Source organism: Pyrus communis, chromosome 5, assembly GCF_041283825.1.
Source record: "Pyrus communis isolate YQ-2024b chromosome 5, ASM4128382v1, whole genome shotgun sequence".
In the NCBI taxonomy this organism is placed as follows: domain Eukaryota; kingdom Viridiplantae; phylum Streptophyta; class Magnoliopsida; order Rosales; family Rosaceae; genus Pyrus; species Pyrus communis.
The window spans coordinates 4026157-4041371 of record NC_142569.1 but is presented as its reverse complement, the minus strand read 5'-3'; the positions used below and the strand labels follow the sequence as shown (position 1 = coordinate 4041371).

The 15215-nt window shown below is 36.8% G+C and overlaps 1 protein-coding gene across 4 annotated transcripts; it reads right to left on the bottom strand.

Annotated features, from left to right (window-relative positions):
* Nucleotides 1-881: 881 nt before the first annotated feature.
* LOC137725966 (putative LRR receptor-like serine/threonine-protein kinase RFK1) lies at nucleotides 882-8410 on the bottom strand. 4 transcript variants are annotated; one of them, XM_088693844.1, is made up of 25 exons: nucleotides 8212-8387; nucleotides 7660-7825; nucleotides 7260-7388; nucleotides 7029-7100; nucleotides 6836-6904; nucleotides 6686-6757; nucleotides 6377-6448; nucleotides 6179-6250; nucleotides 6024-6095; nucleotides 5820-5891; nucleotides 5646-5717; nucleotides 5477-5548; nucleotides 5316-5384; nucleotides 5111-5176; nucleotides 4584-4646; nucleotides 4445-4492; nucleotides 4286-4329; nucleotides 3627-4015; nucleotides 3356-3554; nucleotides 2946-3092; nucleotides 2669-2787; nucleotides 2361-2571; nucleotides 1913-2147; nucleotides 1642-1792; nucleotides 882-1535 (listed from the first exon to the last, which is right to left on the bottom strand). In XM_088693844.1, the coding sequence occupies exons 4-25, from the start codon at nucleotides 7070-7072 to the stop codon at nucleotides 1155-1157; spliced, it is 2739 nt and encodes a 912-aa protein (XP_088549970.1). In that variant the 5' UTR covers nucleotides 7073-7100; nucleotides 7260-7388; nucleotides 7660-7825; nucleotides 8212-8387; the 3' UTR covers nucleotides 882-1154. The 4 variants fall into 4 exon arrangements, with proteins under 4 accessions (XP_088549970.1, XP_068320912.2, XP_088549968.1 ...); XM_068464811.2 differs by lacking the exon at nucleotides 7260-7388 and having other exon boundaries at nucleotides 8212-8409; XM_088693842.1 differs by lacking the exons at nucleotides 6686-6757; nucleotides 7260-7388 and having other exon boundaries at nucleotides 8212-8410.
* Between the last annotated feature and the right edge of the window lie 6805 nt (nucleotides 8411-15215).

The following is a 15215-nucleotide window of genomic DNA, read 5'->3' as shown; positions in this document are numbered from 1 at the left end:
AATTAGCCAATTTAGAGCTTCTCTTGTCTTCACTTGTTTGGCATGCCGCTCCTCCCATAAAGATTTTTTCTTTTCTACATTTAGATTTCTTGTGCATGGCGCATACAAGTTTGTCCCCCCTTCTTGATCTGTGATTTTCTTTTTTACCTAATATTTTGTTTTGCGGCTTGTCTTGCATGTTCTTATCTTTTAGGTTTTATTTTAAAGGGGTTTGACGGTTTGGTCCTTTGCCCACCCCTTCTTTTCCTTTGTATTTTTTTTTTCAAGAGAGGTAAAATCTATGTCCCCCTTTTTTTTCTTATATTTTATTTTTCAAGAGGGCTAAGGTGTATGTCTCCCCCCTCTTTTTTTGTATTTTGACTTTTTTTTTGCTTTATGAAAGTAAGGTTTATGTCCTCCTAACTAAGTGTAACTTTTTTTATATCAACAAATTTCTCTCGTATTGTCGAAGTTTAAAAAAATAAAATAAAAAATGAAATCGATGTTTAATTTGTGCGATTTAGCCAAAATTCTCATCATGAATTATGATAGACTAGAAAATTTTATAAGAGGTTAAATTGTTTGTGCCGCATTGTTGCCACTCCTTCATACTAACTTTTTTTCAATGGAACCAAACTCTTAAACTCTTTTCATACTGGGATGTGAGCGAGAAGAAGGGATAGATCCAATTTATAGTGGATCGAGAGTTGAGTTTCTATCCATGTGTACCAAGTTCAAAACTCCACTCTTCCCCATAATGAAAGTAGAATTTCAAAAAAAAAAAAAAAAAAAAAAAAACGCACAATCGAATTTCAAATGATTCCGTGCAAATATTATGTCATTTAAACAGTCATTTTAAATTCATTAATTCAATCCAATGTTTTCCAATACAACCTACACCCTAGAGAGAACAAAATTATTTCATTAAACAGTCATTTCAAATGATTCCATGCAAATAATTATCTCATCCGATTTTTTTTCAGTACAACCTAAACCCTGGAGAGAACAAACACACACACACACACACACACACACACACACACACACACATATATATATATATATATATATATGTATGTACAAGAAAATATGGACACAGCAGATCTGCATATGCGTTTACAAAGACTACCGATACATGATGATTGCCACAAGAGAAAAAGAACTTCCATTATTTCTCAAGAGGGCCTTGATTCCGAGATGATTTCCGAGAAGTCGAGGCCAGTCGTAGAGGTAGATTCGAATGCATGGACAGTAAATGAATTTTGCGTATGGCTAATACTCGAGCTATGATCACCCCGCTGGCGGTGGAGGTCTCTCATGGCCTTAAATCTCAAATCCTCCTTATACGTCCTCGGTTCTGGTACCACGTCAGGGACGGGTGTTTGTCCTTCAAGCATGCTCACCGCCTCGGACATGCTAGGCCTAAGTGATGCAGAGGTATTTGTGCACAGGAGAGCTACTTTAACCATGATCTCTGCTTCTTTTTGGTCAAACTCGGAACCTAACTTCTCATCGATCAGCTCCAATAAGTTACCTGTTTGTTGCAAATGACAAGCCTGAAAATGTTCATCGTAGTTTCACGCTGAATCAGTATTAATGATAACAACCAGAAGAATGGATGCGAAAATGGATCAAACAGCAAAAGGGTGTGGTAAAGAGTACCCAATCTAAAAGGCAAACCCAATCATCACTCGGAATATAATTGTTGTTGTTCTTCCCACTGATAATTTCCAAGGCCACTACTCCAAAACTGTAAACATCCGCTTTGTAGGTCAGGTGACCCCATAGTGCGTATTCTGGTGCCATATATCCTCTGCAAATCAAGATCTCAATATGTTGTTACATGAAAAAAATATTCACCAATTTAGCTAGATTTCACTGAAAGTGTAACACGAAGTCAATGTAAACAAGGATATGGCAAGTGGCAACTGACATGGTCCCAGCTACTCGGGTGCTTATGTGTGTCTTCTCCTCTTCATCAAGCTTTGCCAATCCAAAGTCAGATATTTTAGGGTTCAAGTCCTCATCAAGCAGCACATTAGTCGCTTTGATGTCTCGGTGAACAATTTTAAGTATTGATTCTTCATGGAGAAAAGCTAGTCCTCTTGCTATCCCAATGCAGATCTTAAGCCTTGTTGCCCAGTCCAATTTAAGATGATTTTCTCGGCCTACGAAATTATATCAAAGAAAATAATGCTGACTCAAACTTTCTTTTCATCTATAAATAAATTATGTAAACAGATATATCCGAAAAGAACGAAACTCAAGTACTCAGGGAGTATAGAAGAAGAAATCTAGAAATCAGTCTAGCGCATCAAAATACAAATAAACAAAAGGCTATAACCATACTTATACAGTTGAATAATTGGCATCATACTCACCGAACAAAGCTCGTGCAAGGTTATTATTCTCCATGTACTCATAGACCAGCAATAACTGACCTCCTTCGATACAACATCCATGAAGTTTCACAAGATTCGGATGTTGCAAACAAGAAATCATGCCCATCTCATTTAAGAACTCACGATTTCCTTGCCTTGACATGGACGAAAGCTGTTTAACGGCTATCACTCTACCATCAGGCAATTGACCCTGCACCAATCCATGTTCAGAATTACGTATCTCAATGTAAAAAAGAGAAAATCTTAAACATCAGGGAAACAATTCAATGTACAGGTTCCTAAAGTACCTTGTAGACAGGACCAAAGCCACCTTCTCCAATTTTGTTATCATAATCGAAGTCGTTAGTGGCGGCTTTTAGTTGTTTTAAAGTAAAACCCCCTGTCTGCCCATCAAGTCCGTCTCTATCTGTCCAAGGAGGCACAGCAGAAAAGCACGTAAAGTATTATTCATCACTATATTTCCTTTCTTGAGCAAACACATCATCTAATTGTTAGTTTTCGCTTGTGAAAATTATCAATACGAATCACTGAATCTTAGAATGGCACATTTGAAAGATCAAGCACCTTTATTACTTCCCCTTTTGCAAGGCAAGTACCCTTTCCACCAAAGGATCCCTAATATCACGAATACTAGGAGAAATGCTCCTACTACGACTCCAGTGACAATGTGAGCAGTCCCTTTTTTTCCACCATTTGAGCAATCTCTGGAATCTGCTCAAAGGAATAAATCAACTAGTTAACTGGAATAACATACAAGGAGAAAGGACAAGATATATGTCCAGGTACACGTTAATTTCAAAGGTTGAAATGAACATAACACTTTCAATATTGAACAAAAGAAAACGTAAAAGAAGTTGAAAAATTGAACAAATCAATTGATTCTCATGTTCTAAACTCAGAAAATTTTGTGATAGAAGCTTTTTCTTAGGCATACTTTGCAATATGGCAAAGAAGAACTCATCAAAACGACTCACCAGATTCCACGGCAATAGCAGAGATAAGGGGACCATATACTCCTCTTTCAGGAATCCTTGTTGTACCTTTACCAGCAAAATAGAATCGGATCTCTAAGATATTATTCGTCACACTGACATTGTGTTCTTGTATTACTACAGGCTTTTGAGCCACCTTTGACTCATCTTCAATATTGAAATCCTTCCGCAATACTTCATCCTGAGACAAAGTGCTTCAGTTAAACCTCTTTGTGACTTCAAAACATATACTTGTAACAACATGACCAATTACCTGAACATAGATATCAAAAATGCGCCTTCCAAGACTCGTATATGTTTGGTCATTTGTAAACTGTATCTCCGCAAAGTAAAGAGTTACGGTATAGTCACCATTTTCTAAGCAATAATGGAAATAAGTGATTGAAAGTGGAGATATGCGTGCTGTTGTGTATAATCCAGAGAGATTGGAAGATGCCAGAGATACAGAGTAGCGTGTATTCTGGATATCGTTGTCATCCATGAAGTCTCCAGTGCTACTAAATCCCCAATAAGAAGCATCATTTAAAAAAAAATCTGCAGTGCCACCTTCAACTCCTCCGTCTCCTTCATACAAAATGTTTCCTTTGTTTCCTTCGACAGTGAAGTCATTTCCACCACAATTAACATGCAAACAAGTTGAAACTGGCATAATACGTTAAAATAAAAGTACAAGTGAGAGAACATGAAAGAATGCTGGATAGTAACGTACTAAGGATGCAATACAACTATCTACTAACACACAACAGTGATGAAAACATTAAAGTTTCGAATTATGTAGTGTTCTATGTAAAAAAATTTCAGGCAAAGCGGGTTTCAAACTTCACTGCCAGCATTTTTTTTTTGTTTGAAACACACACTTCACAATCAGAAGAATTTACTTTATTGCGTATATAATCTTAAATATATCCTTACATCGTGGACAGTTGAGATTCTTCAAGCATGGAAGACCTCTCCTTCTGCCATAATTGAGTGGAAAAATATGTTAACATGGAATGTACACCATGCATATATGAACATTTTTGTGATTGCTATAATGCAACGAAAGAAAGCAAGACAGAGAGACAATCTTACAAGTTGTTTTCTGTTGAAGAGCTCCGGAACAAGTTCAGGTTTAGATTGCTAACATAGGGAAATATGTGAAACAATAATCAGTTTATATCGCTATAAAACCGGCATAAAACATGAATATTTACTAGACAAGTATTCTGACATGTTGTCTTGACAAGCAGGTTTCTCGGGGCCTTGCCATGTGAAGTTATTGTACGAAAGATCACTGCATGCAAGAAATAAATCGTAAGGGTCACTCGCTATCTAGGAAAAAGGTACATAAGCCTAGAAAGATGTTGCTCCATGAGATGCCATTTCCAGACTAGCATCCCCTCTCCGTCAAAGCCAAAAAGAATGAGGAAGATTCAACTAAGAAATGAAAAAATGGAAACAGGGGACTGGTAGTCTGGTACTGTACATGTATTTTATAGCAAAGCATATTGCAGATTTTGGAAAATAATATACATCAAGGAAAAGGTGAGACTGAAAATCTTCCATATGTGCAATCATCGTAATAATGCTAAACTGGTTAGCTCCCAGAATGCCAGTGTTAGTACCTACTTAGTAATAATACACTCATGAGAAAGATCTTGGGTACAAAGAGAAGCATGGAAGGTAAAGGTAAGTTGCAAATATATCAAAAGAGAGAAAGAAGTAAGATGACGCGTTGAAAATAAGTATCAGACATACATGCTACTTCCATCCTTGAGCACTGAGTCTGGTACACTCCCACTCATAGAGTTGCCAGTTAAAAATCTACAGAAAGCAACATCGAATTTTTGGAGTGTTACATCAATATTAGATTATATAACGAAAGAATAAACAACTAAGCACGCAGCAACCTGAAAATCTAAAGTTTCATTCCCAAAAATATGTATCAGAAGGTTATACTTACAGGAATCTCAAACTCTCTAAGTTCAATGTAGCTGGAATTTGCCCTACTAACTTGTTAAAACTGACATCCCTATAACAATCAGAATACAAAAATATAATCAAACTGCATTCCCAGTCATAAGACAACAGTGCAATCAGTCCCCAACTTCACACGCTACTTACAACATGTCCAGGTTTTGCATTGTCCAGACGTATGGAGGAATCTCTCCAGAAATGTTACAGTTTCTCAGAACCCTAAGATATGTAACTAAATAGCATTAGAAAAACTGGCGTCAAAGGTAAATATAACTAACACCTTCAAGGTAACGGATGATACAAATACTCGACGTACAATCTTTCTAGGCCTGTTGTGTTTTGTAATACTGGAAAACCCTGCTCTGTTCCATTTATATCGCTAATCCTCCTAAGTAGGCACCACAAGAAATAAAAGCAAGTAATTCAATAGAACAAAAATAAAAATAACAACTTAAAGCTGCGAAGAAAACTTGAAAATGCGTTTACTCACAACTCTGTTAAGTTGATCAAAAGAGATATGTTGGAAGGGATGGGTCCCTGAAGCCCACTCGCATGCATTTCTCTTCAACGATCCAATATATACATATTTCACGCATACATGAAACGTTAGAAACAATTAAGTCTGAAGTAATTTGGCTCATCTATAATGATTTAAACGGCAGGTCTGAATTTTTTCAAAAGCAAAAGATCTTACAATCTTTTGAGTTGTTTCCAATTCTGTATAAAATCAGGTATTGTTCCATTGAAGTTGTTATCGTTTATTCTACTGCATTGGACAATAAAATTGTATCAGGTGACATGTAAGCAGGTTTTTAGACATTCAAAAACAAACACACTGAAAAAACATACAAGTCTGTCAAATTTCTTAGCCCAGAAAATGTCATCGGTAAGTTTCCAGTGAAACGATTGGAGGACAATATCCTGCAATTCCAATGCCAAAGCAATGAACCATCAATTTTCACCTATCTTTCATCCTTCAAAAAGTGTTAACAGTGTACCAAAAAATATATAAAGAACCAAATTTTTCTAAAAGGAAAATTGCATTACATAGTTCCCAAGTTGATTAAACTTCCAAGCTCATGGGGAACAACTCCGGAGAATTGATTTGCTTCAAGAATCCTGATTGTCAAAAAAGAAGGAATATTGAGATTGGAAACAGCAAGCCAGAATCACTTTCATTGACTGCAAGAAATTCCAATATGGAGGGAAAATGCAAATAGAAAAGCTTCTGCAGCTTTTGAAGTAATAGCAGAATGTAATCCAGGGAGACGGGATGGAGACCCTGACAATCTTAGTTACAATAAGTCCATGATCAAAAAAATAATATACTGAGAAAAACGAAAAATCTAAGCTTACAGGGATGTAAGAGTAGTAATATTTCCCAACTCCTTCGGAATCTCCCCTGACAAGCGATTCACAAGAAGAGAGCTGCATGGAATTTCTATTTAATTTACAACAAGAAGTACGAAATCAAAATACAATCACAAAAATTGACAAGAGGCTCACATTGAAGTTAACTGCACTGCACCCCATTCTTTTGGTATAGTACCATTTAGATAATTGAGAGCAAAATCACTACACAAAGAGGAAGAAAAAGAAAATGAAGTGATACTCATAGTCGCTAGAAATAAAGGTCACAGATAGAACAAAGTCATTAGACATAGTCACATTACTTTTGAACTTTACAAAATGCTCTTACATTTGTTTAAGGTAAGGAAGTTTGACAAGTTGAGGGGGAAGCATGCCGGGTAGACTATAACCCTTGAGTACTCTGTCAGATTCAAAATTTTGAAATCGAGTATTATGCAGAGTACAATGTTATTAAGAAAGCAGAATAATCATAAAGGACTTGCTTGCAAATGAATGATTAGTGGTCTTCATTTAGAGTTATTCTCCTTCTGTGAAAAACCCTTCCTTTAGACAGAAATACCTGGGCAAACTACACGAACCTCCGAGACATTGAGGTCAAGAACATCAAGCTTATTACCATCGCCAAGTTTAACATTAGGTGGAAAACTGAGAACATCTATCCCTCCAGCAACAGAACTTCTTCTAGCACCTATTAGACATGGACGGCCAAAAGTAAGTTCTAGCACTGCAAGGAGGATTCTTGTTTTTCACCTAACCCCATCGGAGGTCAGTATAGTTTACCCAAAAATATAGAAACAAGTATAAAAACTTTCTTCATTTATTTTCCTTTTCTTGGTTCCGAGTAAATTATTACAAAATATACCAACCTCTATCATTCAACGATATATAATTACGTAAATGAAATCAAGATATATATAATCATGTAAGAAATATTCAGTAATAAGATGAGGGAACTATACATTTCTGTGACATGACAGACAGTGTTGTTGCATTCACAACCAATACTGCTCTCAGCTCCTTTTGGTGGCTCTTCTGTTACCCCAACAGATTCAATCTCGCAAGAATCGCCATTAAACTTCCAATAATTTGCACCCATCGTTTTAGTTATTTCTTGGAGAGCATCAACTATCCACAATTATAAGGAACCATCACATACAGATATAAATATTAAAGAAAATAATGAATTTCTTGTATTCGCAGATGGCAGGTAATTTACTGATGAACTAGCTCCTTTTCGGAAAAAAGTAATATTTAGCATTTGAACATCACATTAAAGAAAAACAAGCTATGCCCACAACAATTTAAGTTCCAATTACCCATTTTGGTCACTGAGAAAATCTAAGAACAAAATTTAAGAAAAATGGTTGATTCTTATTATTACAAGATAACAAAACCCAGGTTTTAAAATTTCACAGGGAAACTTCCAAAGATTCAAACTTTTCATCTCCCCACACATTTTGGCACCAGCCTAATTGAAGTTCAAAGCAATAGAGTAAGATATTATCTCTTACTTTCATCCTGGGGCACCACAGACTCACAAAATCTCAGCAAGCTGAAGCTGCAGCTGAAAACAATAACAAGTAGAGCAGAGAAGCTGCTGCTCTTGGGCAGCATGGTGAAGAAGATTGAAGATGTGGGACGCTATTCCTTGTCCTCCTGCAGTCCTGCCCTCTGAAAGATGTGGGACGAGAGTCCTGGCCTCTGAAAGATTTGTGACAATATGGTACTGTACAGAGAAGCCAGTGGTATCTTATTTAGGAAAGCCGGTAACTTTGGAGTTTGAACACCTCGTGGGGTCAGCCAGTGCATGTAGTGTGATAGAATGGAATGCGTTCAAGTTTCAACGTATGACCCTGCAAAGCAAAAGAAAACCCTTGAACTTCTTTGAAAACTCAAAGAATGAAAGTATCGAACCGATTGGATTATTAGGGAAGTATTTTTACTCATTACCATAAATTATTATGTATGTTCATTATTCTATTTATCAACGTTATATGAGCTTGAGTTTCAAAATTTGTGTAGTAAATAGACACAGATCTCAAAATTCAAATTCACTTAAGAGTGATAAATAGGATGATGAGCATTATCCCATTTGAGGATGGTGAGCAATTCATTAAAATTTAATTATTTCTCTTTTAATACAAGAAATTCATTATTTTCTCTTATAATAAGTTTTACTTGTGAGAGACTCACTTTAGTATCTCTATTAAATATTAATTTGGTATGTACGGTTTAAAGAAAGGAAAATTAATGGAAAAAATTTGAAAACTTTGAGTTTTAACGACAAAATAAAAAATAAAGTGAATAGTACCATAATTAATTTTTTGATGTAAAAATATGATTTTTCATTAAATAAACAGTATCAGAAATTTTTCGTTAAAATACCCTTTAAAGATTCGTGATAAGATCTAAGCCAATTGAAAGTTCTTGACGATATATAAATATTAGGGGCGGGGTTGTCGGTTTCAGAACAAGACATATTTGAGACTTCATTCGAAACATTGAATAAGGCCAGAACGTAGGGCGGGGTTGTCGGTTTCAGAACAAGACATATTTGAGACTTCATTAACGTAAGGCGCCATACCCTTCGCACGTAATTTACTATTTGATGGATAATTTTTTATTAGACTACAAGATAATTTTTCTCAGTGAGAATTCAACCTCGAATTGGGGGTCTTAATTTTTTTTAATTTTAATAAATGACATTATTTAGATTGAGGAATAAGAGAGTGGTTAAGCCTCATAATACACTTGTAATAATGTGATTCAAAATTCAGATTTGGCGAGAATGAAATATAGGATCTCTCACTTACAAGTAAAGAAGAATACCACTAGTATTAAATGAGGGGGTCTTAGTCTACGAAGTACGGACACGCCAGCTTAAGAGTGTATCCCGTATCAGATACAGTATGGGATATGATACGTGCCGATATGCTCCGGATACATATCTGAACGTATCCGTTGACCAGTGAACATCTAGATACGTCGTCAATACGCTAATCCGACATTTTGAATACGCAACAAAAGCAACTCGACGATGAAATGATCTAACCCGAGGAGGGGGGAGAGAGAGAGAGAGAGAGAGCTTTGTGTAGAAGAATGTCGAAACGGCAAGATTGCAATTGAAAAGAAGGCGACGACGGCAGATTCTATTGTGCTAGGTACTTAGGGTTTTTTTGAAGTCACGTGATATTTTCTTTTCAAACCAAGGCTTCCGTTTTATGAGAAAATAAGGCCATATATATTTATATTAGAAAATAATGCATATTTTTTAGCATCCATGCCGTATATATTTATTTATATAAAATTATTAATATATATATATATTAATATACATCAATGTATATTTTTAATTACCGTATCCATGCGGTATCGTATCTTAATATTTGGAAAATAACCATATCAACGTGTCGTATCATCGTATTCATATCTGTATCTGTGCTGCATAGGTCTTAGTGGTAAGGTTTAAGATTTTAGTTAGAATTAGAGCATGAAGGGATAGAAAAGATCCGTTTATTCATTATGGCGTTTCGTCGAACACTTGGTGAACTTCTTATTGTCAGCTGAACAAATTTCCGCATATGTCAACAAATATTAACATGTGTTGAAGCAATCTGATTAGTGTCATGCGAGAATTTAAAGAATGTTATTGATTCAACATGCAACAATCATTTTGTCAAACACTCAATGCATACAAAAGAGATTTGTATTAAACATTCGTAAAATACACAAAATACCTTCGCATGTATATTTTTTTAAACTTCGAATGATTCCGAAACCGCCTAGTTCCCAATTACATCCCTCCCTGATCTTTCTTGGACAAGTAGGAAACGACCTCGTTGTCGCCATGGGCAGGGCCATGTCACATTTGTCAACATGCAGTCAAAAGCATTTTTTAGACTTGTTTAATTGAAGAGATTTTTCAATGTGATCGGAACATGGAGTGATAAACTACATGTCATTATATAAATGATGAGATATGTGTGTTAAAAATTTAATAACATAAATATTAAAATTTCCACTACTTATATAAAAATACATGATACATTACTCGTGTTCCGATCATAATAAAAAATTTATCGTGTTTTTCCAAGTTTTGACTTCTTAATATCTTTTAACACCATTTTTTCCCCATTTTTCATATGCACGTGTCATTGAAACAACGTTTGTATTTCTTGGACTAAAAATTCCAAACAAAGTTTAATGCATGCATGGCGGCTTAAACCCTCGGAGACTAATCAACCTAGAGTACGTGGAATCACTAGTTTAAGGCCTAATTTTTGTTAAATCGGATTCAAATATGGACAATGACATATATTATGGATCGAGCTTGCTTTTGACTGCTTTAATTAGTAATTGGTATGGAGTCTGTGAACCTGCGAACCAGAAATTGATTAAAAAATAAAAAAGGGGCTATAAGCGGTGATAAGCTTCCTCTCATCTCTTTCTTCTCTCTTAACTCTATTCATTTTGCTGTAAACAGAGACTTTCTATAAGAGCAATTCCACCTCTAAAGACTTTGCACCAGCATCCAGCTCATTTATCCATTCAAGTAAACAGTAATAGACCTTAATGAACAGTAATAGGCCAAAGCATCTCCACCCCTAACAAAAAATAGCCTAGTCAATTTTATTAAAATATTGTTAATTTTTATTATAAAATAATAATTTGGTGTTTTAATTTTTGTCTTCATCTGACACCCCTCCCGTCTTCTTCTTCCTCTTCTTCTTATTCTTCCCACTTTTCCCAGTTTTTTCTTCTCTCTGTACACCATCTTCTTCTTCTTCTTGTTCTTTCTTTTTTTTTTCTCCTCTCTGTACACCACATCATCGAATCTACCCTATTTTAAACATGGACATGCGCACACCGTAAACCCCCAAAAATCAACACCTTCATATTCAAAAATTCATCGAAAATATACAAAACGGAAAAAAAATTCCAGTTGCAAGAAGATCCGAGTTAATCAACCAATCGACGACGATCCGAGTTGCAGGAGGATCATGATTTGGAAGGGGGACATGGTGTTGAATATATGGATTTATCAGGGGAAGGGGGTTGATGGGGTTCCAGGGATTGGGATGGGTTCTAGGGATCGGGGTGGGGTTCCAGGAGCCGGATGGGGTTCCAGATGAGAGAGATTGTAGCCATGACGTTAGCAAGGCGTCAAATGAGCCCTCTCCTTCCTCTGTCGATTTTAGGCCGACCTGTGGACTGGCTTGGGCTGGGTGCCAGTCTATTCCACCAGCTGGAGTGGATTGGCTGAGTCTCAGCTTGTTTTTTCCACTGGGTGCCAGCCTCTTTTGCTTCCGGTGGAAGTGCTCTAAGTCCTATTTCACATCAATACATTCTGTCTCTTTTTTACAAAATTAATATAATTTCAAGAATTTAAAACGAATCTTGAGTTTAACGGGCATGCAGTATGAAAATAGAGAATGAATTATGAACGAGCTAAGCTTGGGTTAGCAGCCGGCAGCCACCCAGCCAGCAAGATCTCAAATGTAGTTAAAATATTAGAAAAACTAATGAAAATAGCTTGAAAATTTGGAGTTTTAACGATAAGGGTAAAATAAAGGGTAAAGTGAATAGTATCAGAATTAACTTTTTAGTGTAAAAATATGATTTTTCATTAAAGTAAACAGTACCAGAAGTTTTTTTGTTAAAGTTCTCTACAAGATTCCATCCAAGTTCCGATGCAAAGTTTCCAAATCACTGTTTCTTCACGTCTGACAAAGTACGTAAGGAAACAATTCCTTAAAACTTCCAAATATGATAAATACCATGACTTAGACCATCTCCAATTTTTAAGTTAAAACCTAAAATTTTTAACCTATAAAATTTAGGTTTTAACCTAGAAATAGTTTTTCTTATCCAACCCTTTTGGGTTAAATGTTAACCCGAGATTATTAAAGAATGAATTTATGATAATTTCTTTCTTAAAGTAACTTTATAAAAAAAATTTAAAAAAATTATGTAGACTATCTTAATTTAATTTTATGAACATTTTAACCTAAAAATATATTGATTCCGATAAATATTGAAAAATCACTAAACCGACACCATGAAACTCACGAAATACTACGAAAGAATATGAAACACATAAAATAAAATTTTTTAATTACTTTAGCTGTTGGATTTAAATTTGGACTGTTATATATATTTTTTTACCGTTGGATTTGATCAAATTAGATCTTAATCGTTGGATTCAATTAATTTATAAATATAAAACTAAAAAAATATACATATATTGACACACCCCGACCGAGATCAGGGCGTGCTGGCCGTCACTCGGAGGTGACGTGACCATGTGCACGTGCGGAAGCTAATAAAAAGTAATATAAAGAGTACGAATAATTAAAAACTAGCATACAAAGTAGTAAAAACAAGTGCTAGCGTAAGTGAGACGCTAAGTTCAGAGCAATAAGTCTACAGCAGTCCAAAAGAAAATGAAGCGACAACAGTACACCCGAAGGTGACCCTACGCTGGTGAGTGTCTGTCAGAAATGCCGGGAAAGCCCTTTGGGAAACCACCGAACCTGCTAGACTACTAGAACCTGGAGGGGCGCAAAACAAAAGCGTGAGTGGGCAAAAACAAATCTTTTCGAAAACCATTTAGTAAGATATATTCTAACTCCTCACCGTAAAACCTGTATACTTCCCAGAAAATAACATATGTACGTATGTATATAGATATGTCAATCATGCGCAAGAGTATGCCATGTCGAAACCTCAGAATGAAATGCAAGTGCTCAGGTATAAATCATAACAATAACATATAATCTGGCAGCCAGAGTCACATAACGTGACTTGTACGGCTGCATATAGAGCTCAAATCTCAAACTCAATAACTGAACCTGCCCACGAGTCGGAACCACCTAAAGTGGTCTGTACGACAGGCCTGGGTGTAACATATATATATACGCTCTAGTGCTACGATCACGTGAAGGTTGTGCGAATAATTGCGGGTCATCTACGAGTCGGAACCACCTAATGTGGTCTGTACGACAAGACTGTGCACCTAACTTGGATCCAAGCTGAGCGTGTGGTGCGGGAGGTGAACATCACGTGAAGGACCGTGCCCTACTCTGGGCGGGAGCATTAACACCGGGGGTGCAGGTTATGAGCTCTCTAAGTATCTCAAACCACTACTGAATGTAAATATGGATAACACTTACCTGGCACTTACCTGTGCGTCCACAGCACCCAATATGCATATGTATATATATATATATACACGCAACTACTAACGTAACCAACGATGCATGAATAACGATAATGTAATGCATGACATAAAACTAATAAACATTAAATCAATTTCTGGGAAAAATATAGTATATAGGTATATACGGAATACCAAAAGCCCACTCACTGGTAAGTAGAAGGGTCGTAGCCCCCCTGTCTCGAGTGACCATGCTCGTCCTCGGGATACGTATCACCTATATGCGAAATAACTACAAAAACGTTAATTTTAAAGCACATAACCAACTTCTCGTAATAACTTCTCATACATTGCTCAAATTGGACAAATGAATATACCAACGTGCTCTACACAATCTCAGGATCACACCCAAATTTTTAGAAAAATTTTTCACCGCCGCACGCGCCCCCACGCGCCGGCCACGCGCAGGCACGTGCCTGGCACGCTGACGGCGTCAACTGACGCCGTAAGGAATATTCTGTTAGTTCTAACGGATTATGTTAACGGCGTCAGGAATATTCCGTCAAATTTGACGGAATATTCCGTCTCCTTCCCCGGCGAACCTCCGGTGACGTCGCCGACGCCGGAAAACTGAAAAATCTTTAAAACGTCCTAACTCCTTCATTTTTCATCCAAATTTCACGATTTTTGTACCAAAATGACGCCTAGAACTAGGAGAACATAAATATACCACTTTTAAGACCTAAAAATCACGAGATCTCACCTGTCACCAAACTCCAAATCCGGCCAACTTCGAACACGGCGATCCCGACGTCCACTTCCGTCAAACGAGCTACTCCGAGACTCCTTGGGACCCCACTAAGCTATCTACGAGCTTCAAATTTCATAAAACGTAAGAAATTACGTTCGCATGAATAGTACCCAAAATCGGACCTTGTGAAATCAACGTGAAAACGGTGATAACCTTACCTGAAAATGGTACGACTGGACTCCTCTCAGCCTCACGAGCTCGAAGGTGGTCTTGGTTCCCTCGATCTGCTAAGGTTTGATGGGTTTGGGTGTGTGTCCGTACGTTCGAAGGAAGAGGAAGGAATGGGAGCACGGGAGAGAGACAGGGAAAGGGACAGGGGATCTGGGAGAGTGACAGTGTGTGTGTGTGTGTGGCCCAACACATGCCACACCACACAAAGCAACCAATAATGTAATGAAAACGAACTAGGGGTAAAAGTGTCGTTTCACACGTGAGTTTTCGATATCTTCGGGACGGGATGTCACATATATGGTGGGCCAACCCCATTAACTAGGGGGAATCAGGGACTAACTTTGCCCCATAAATGAGTTTTAAATTTTAACTTATAT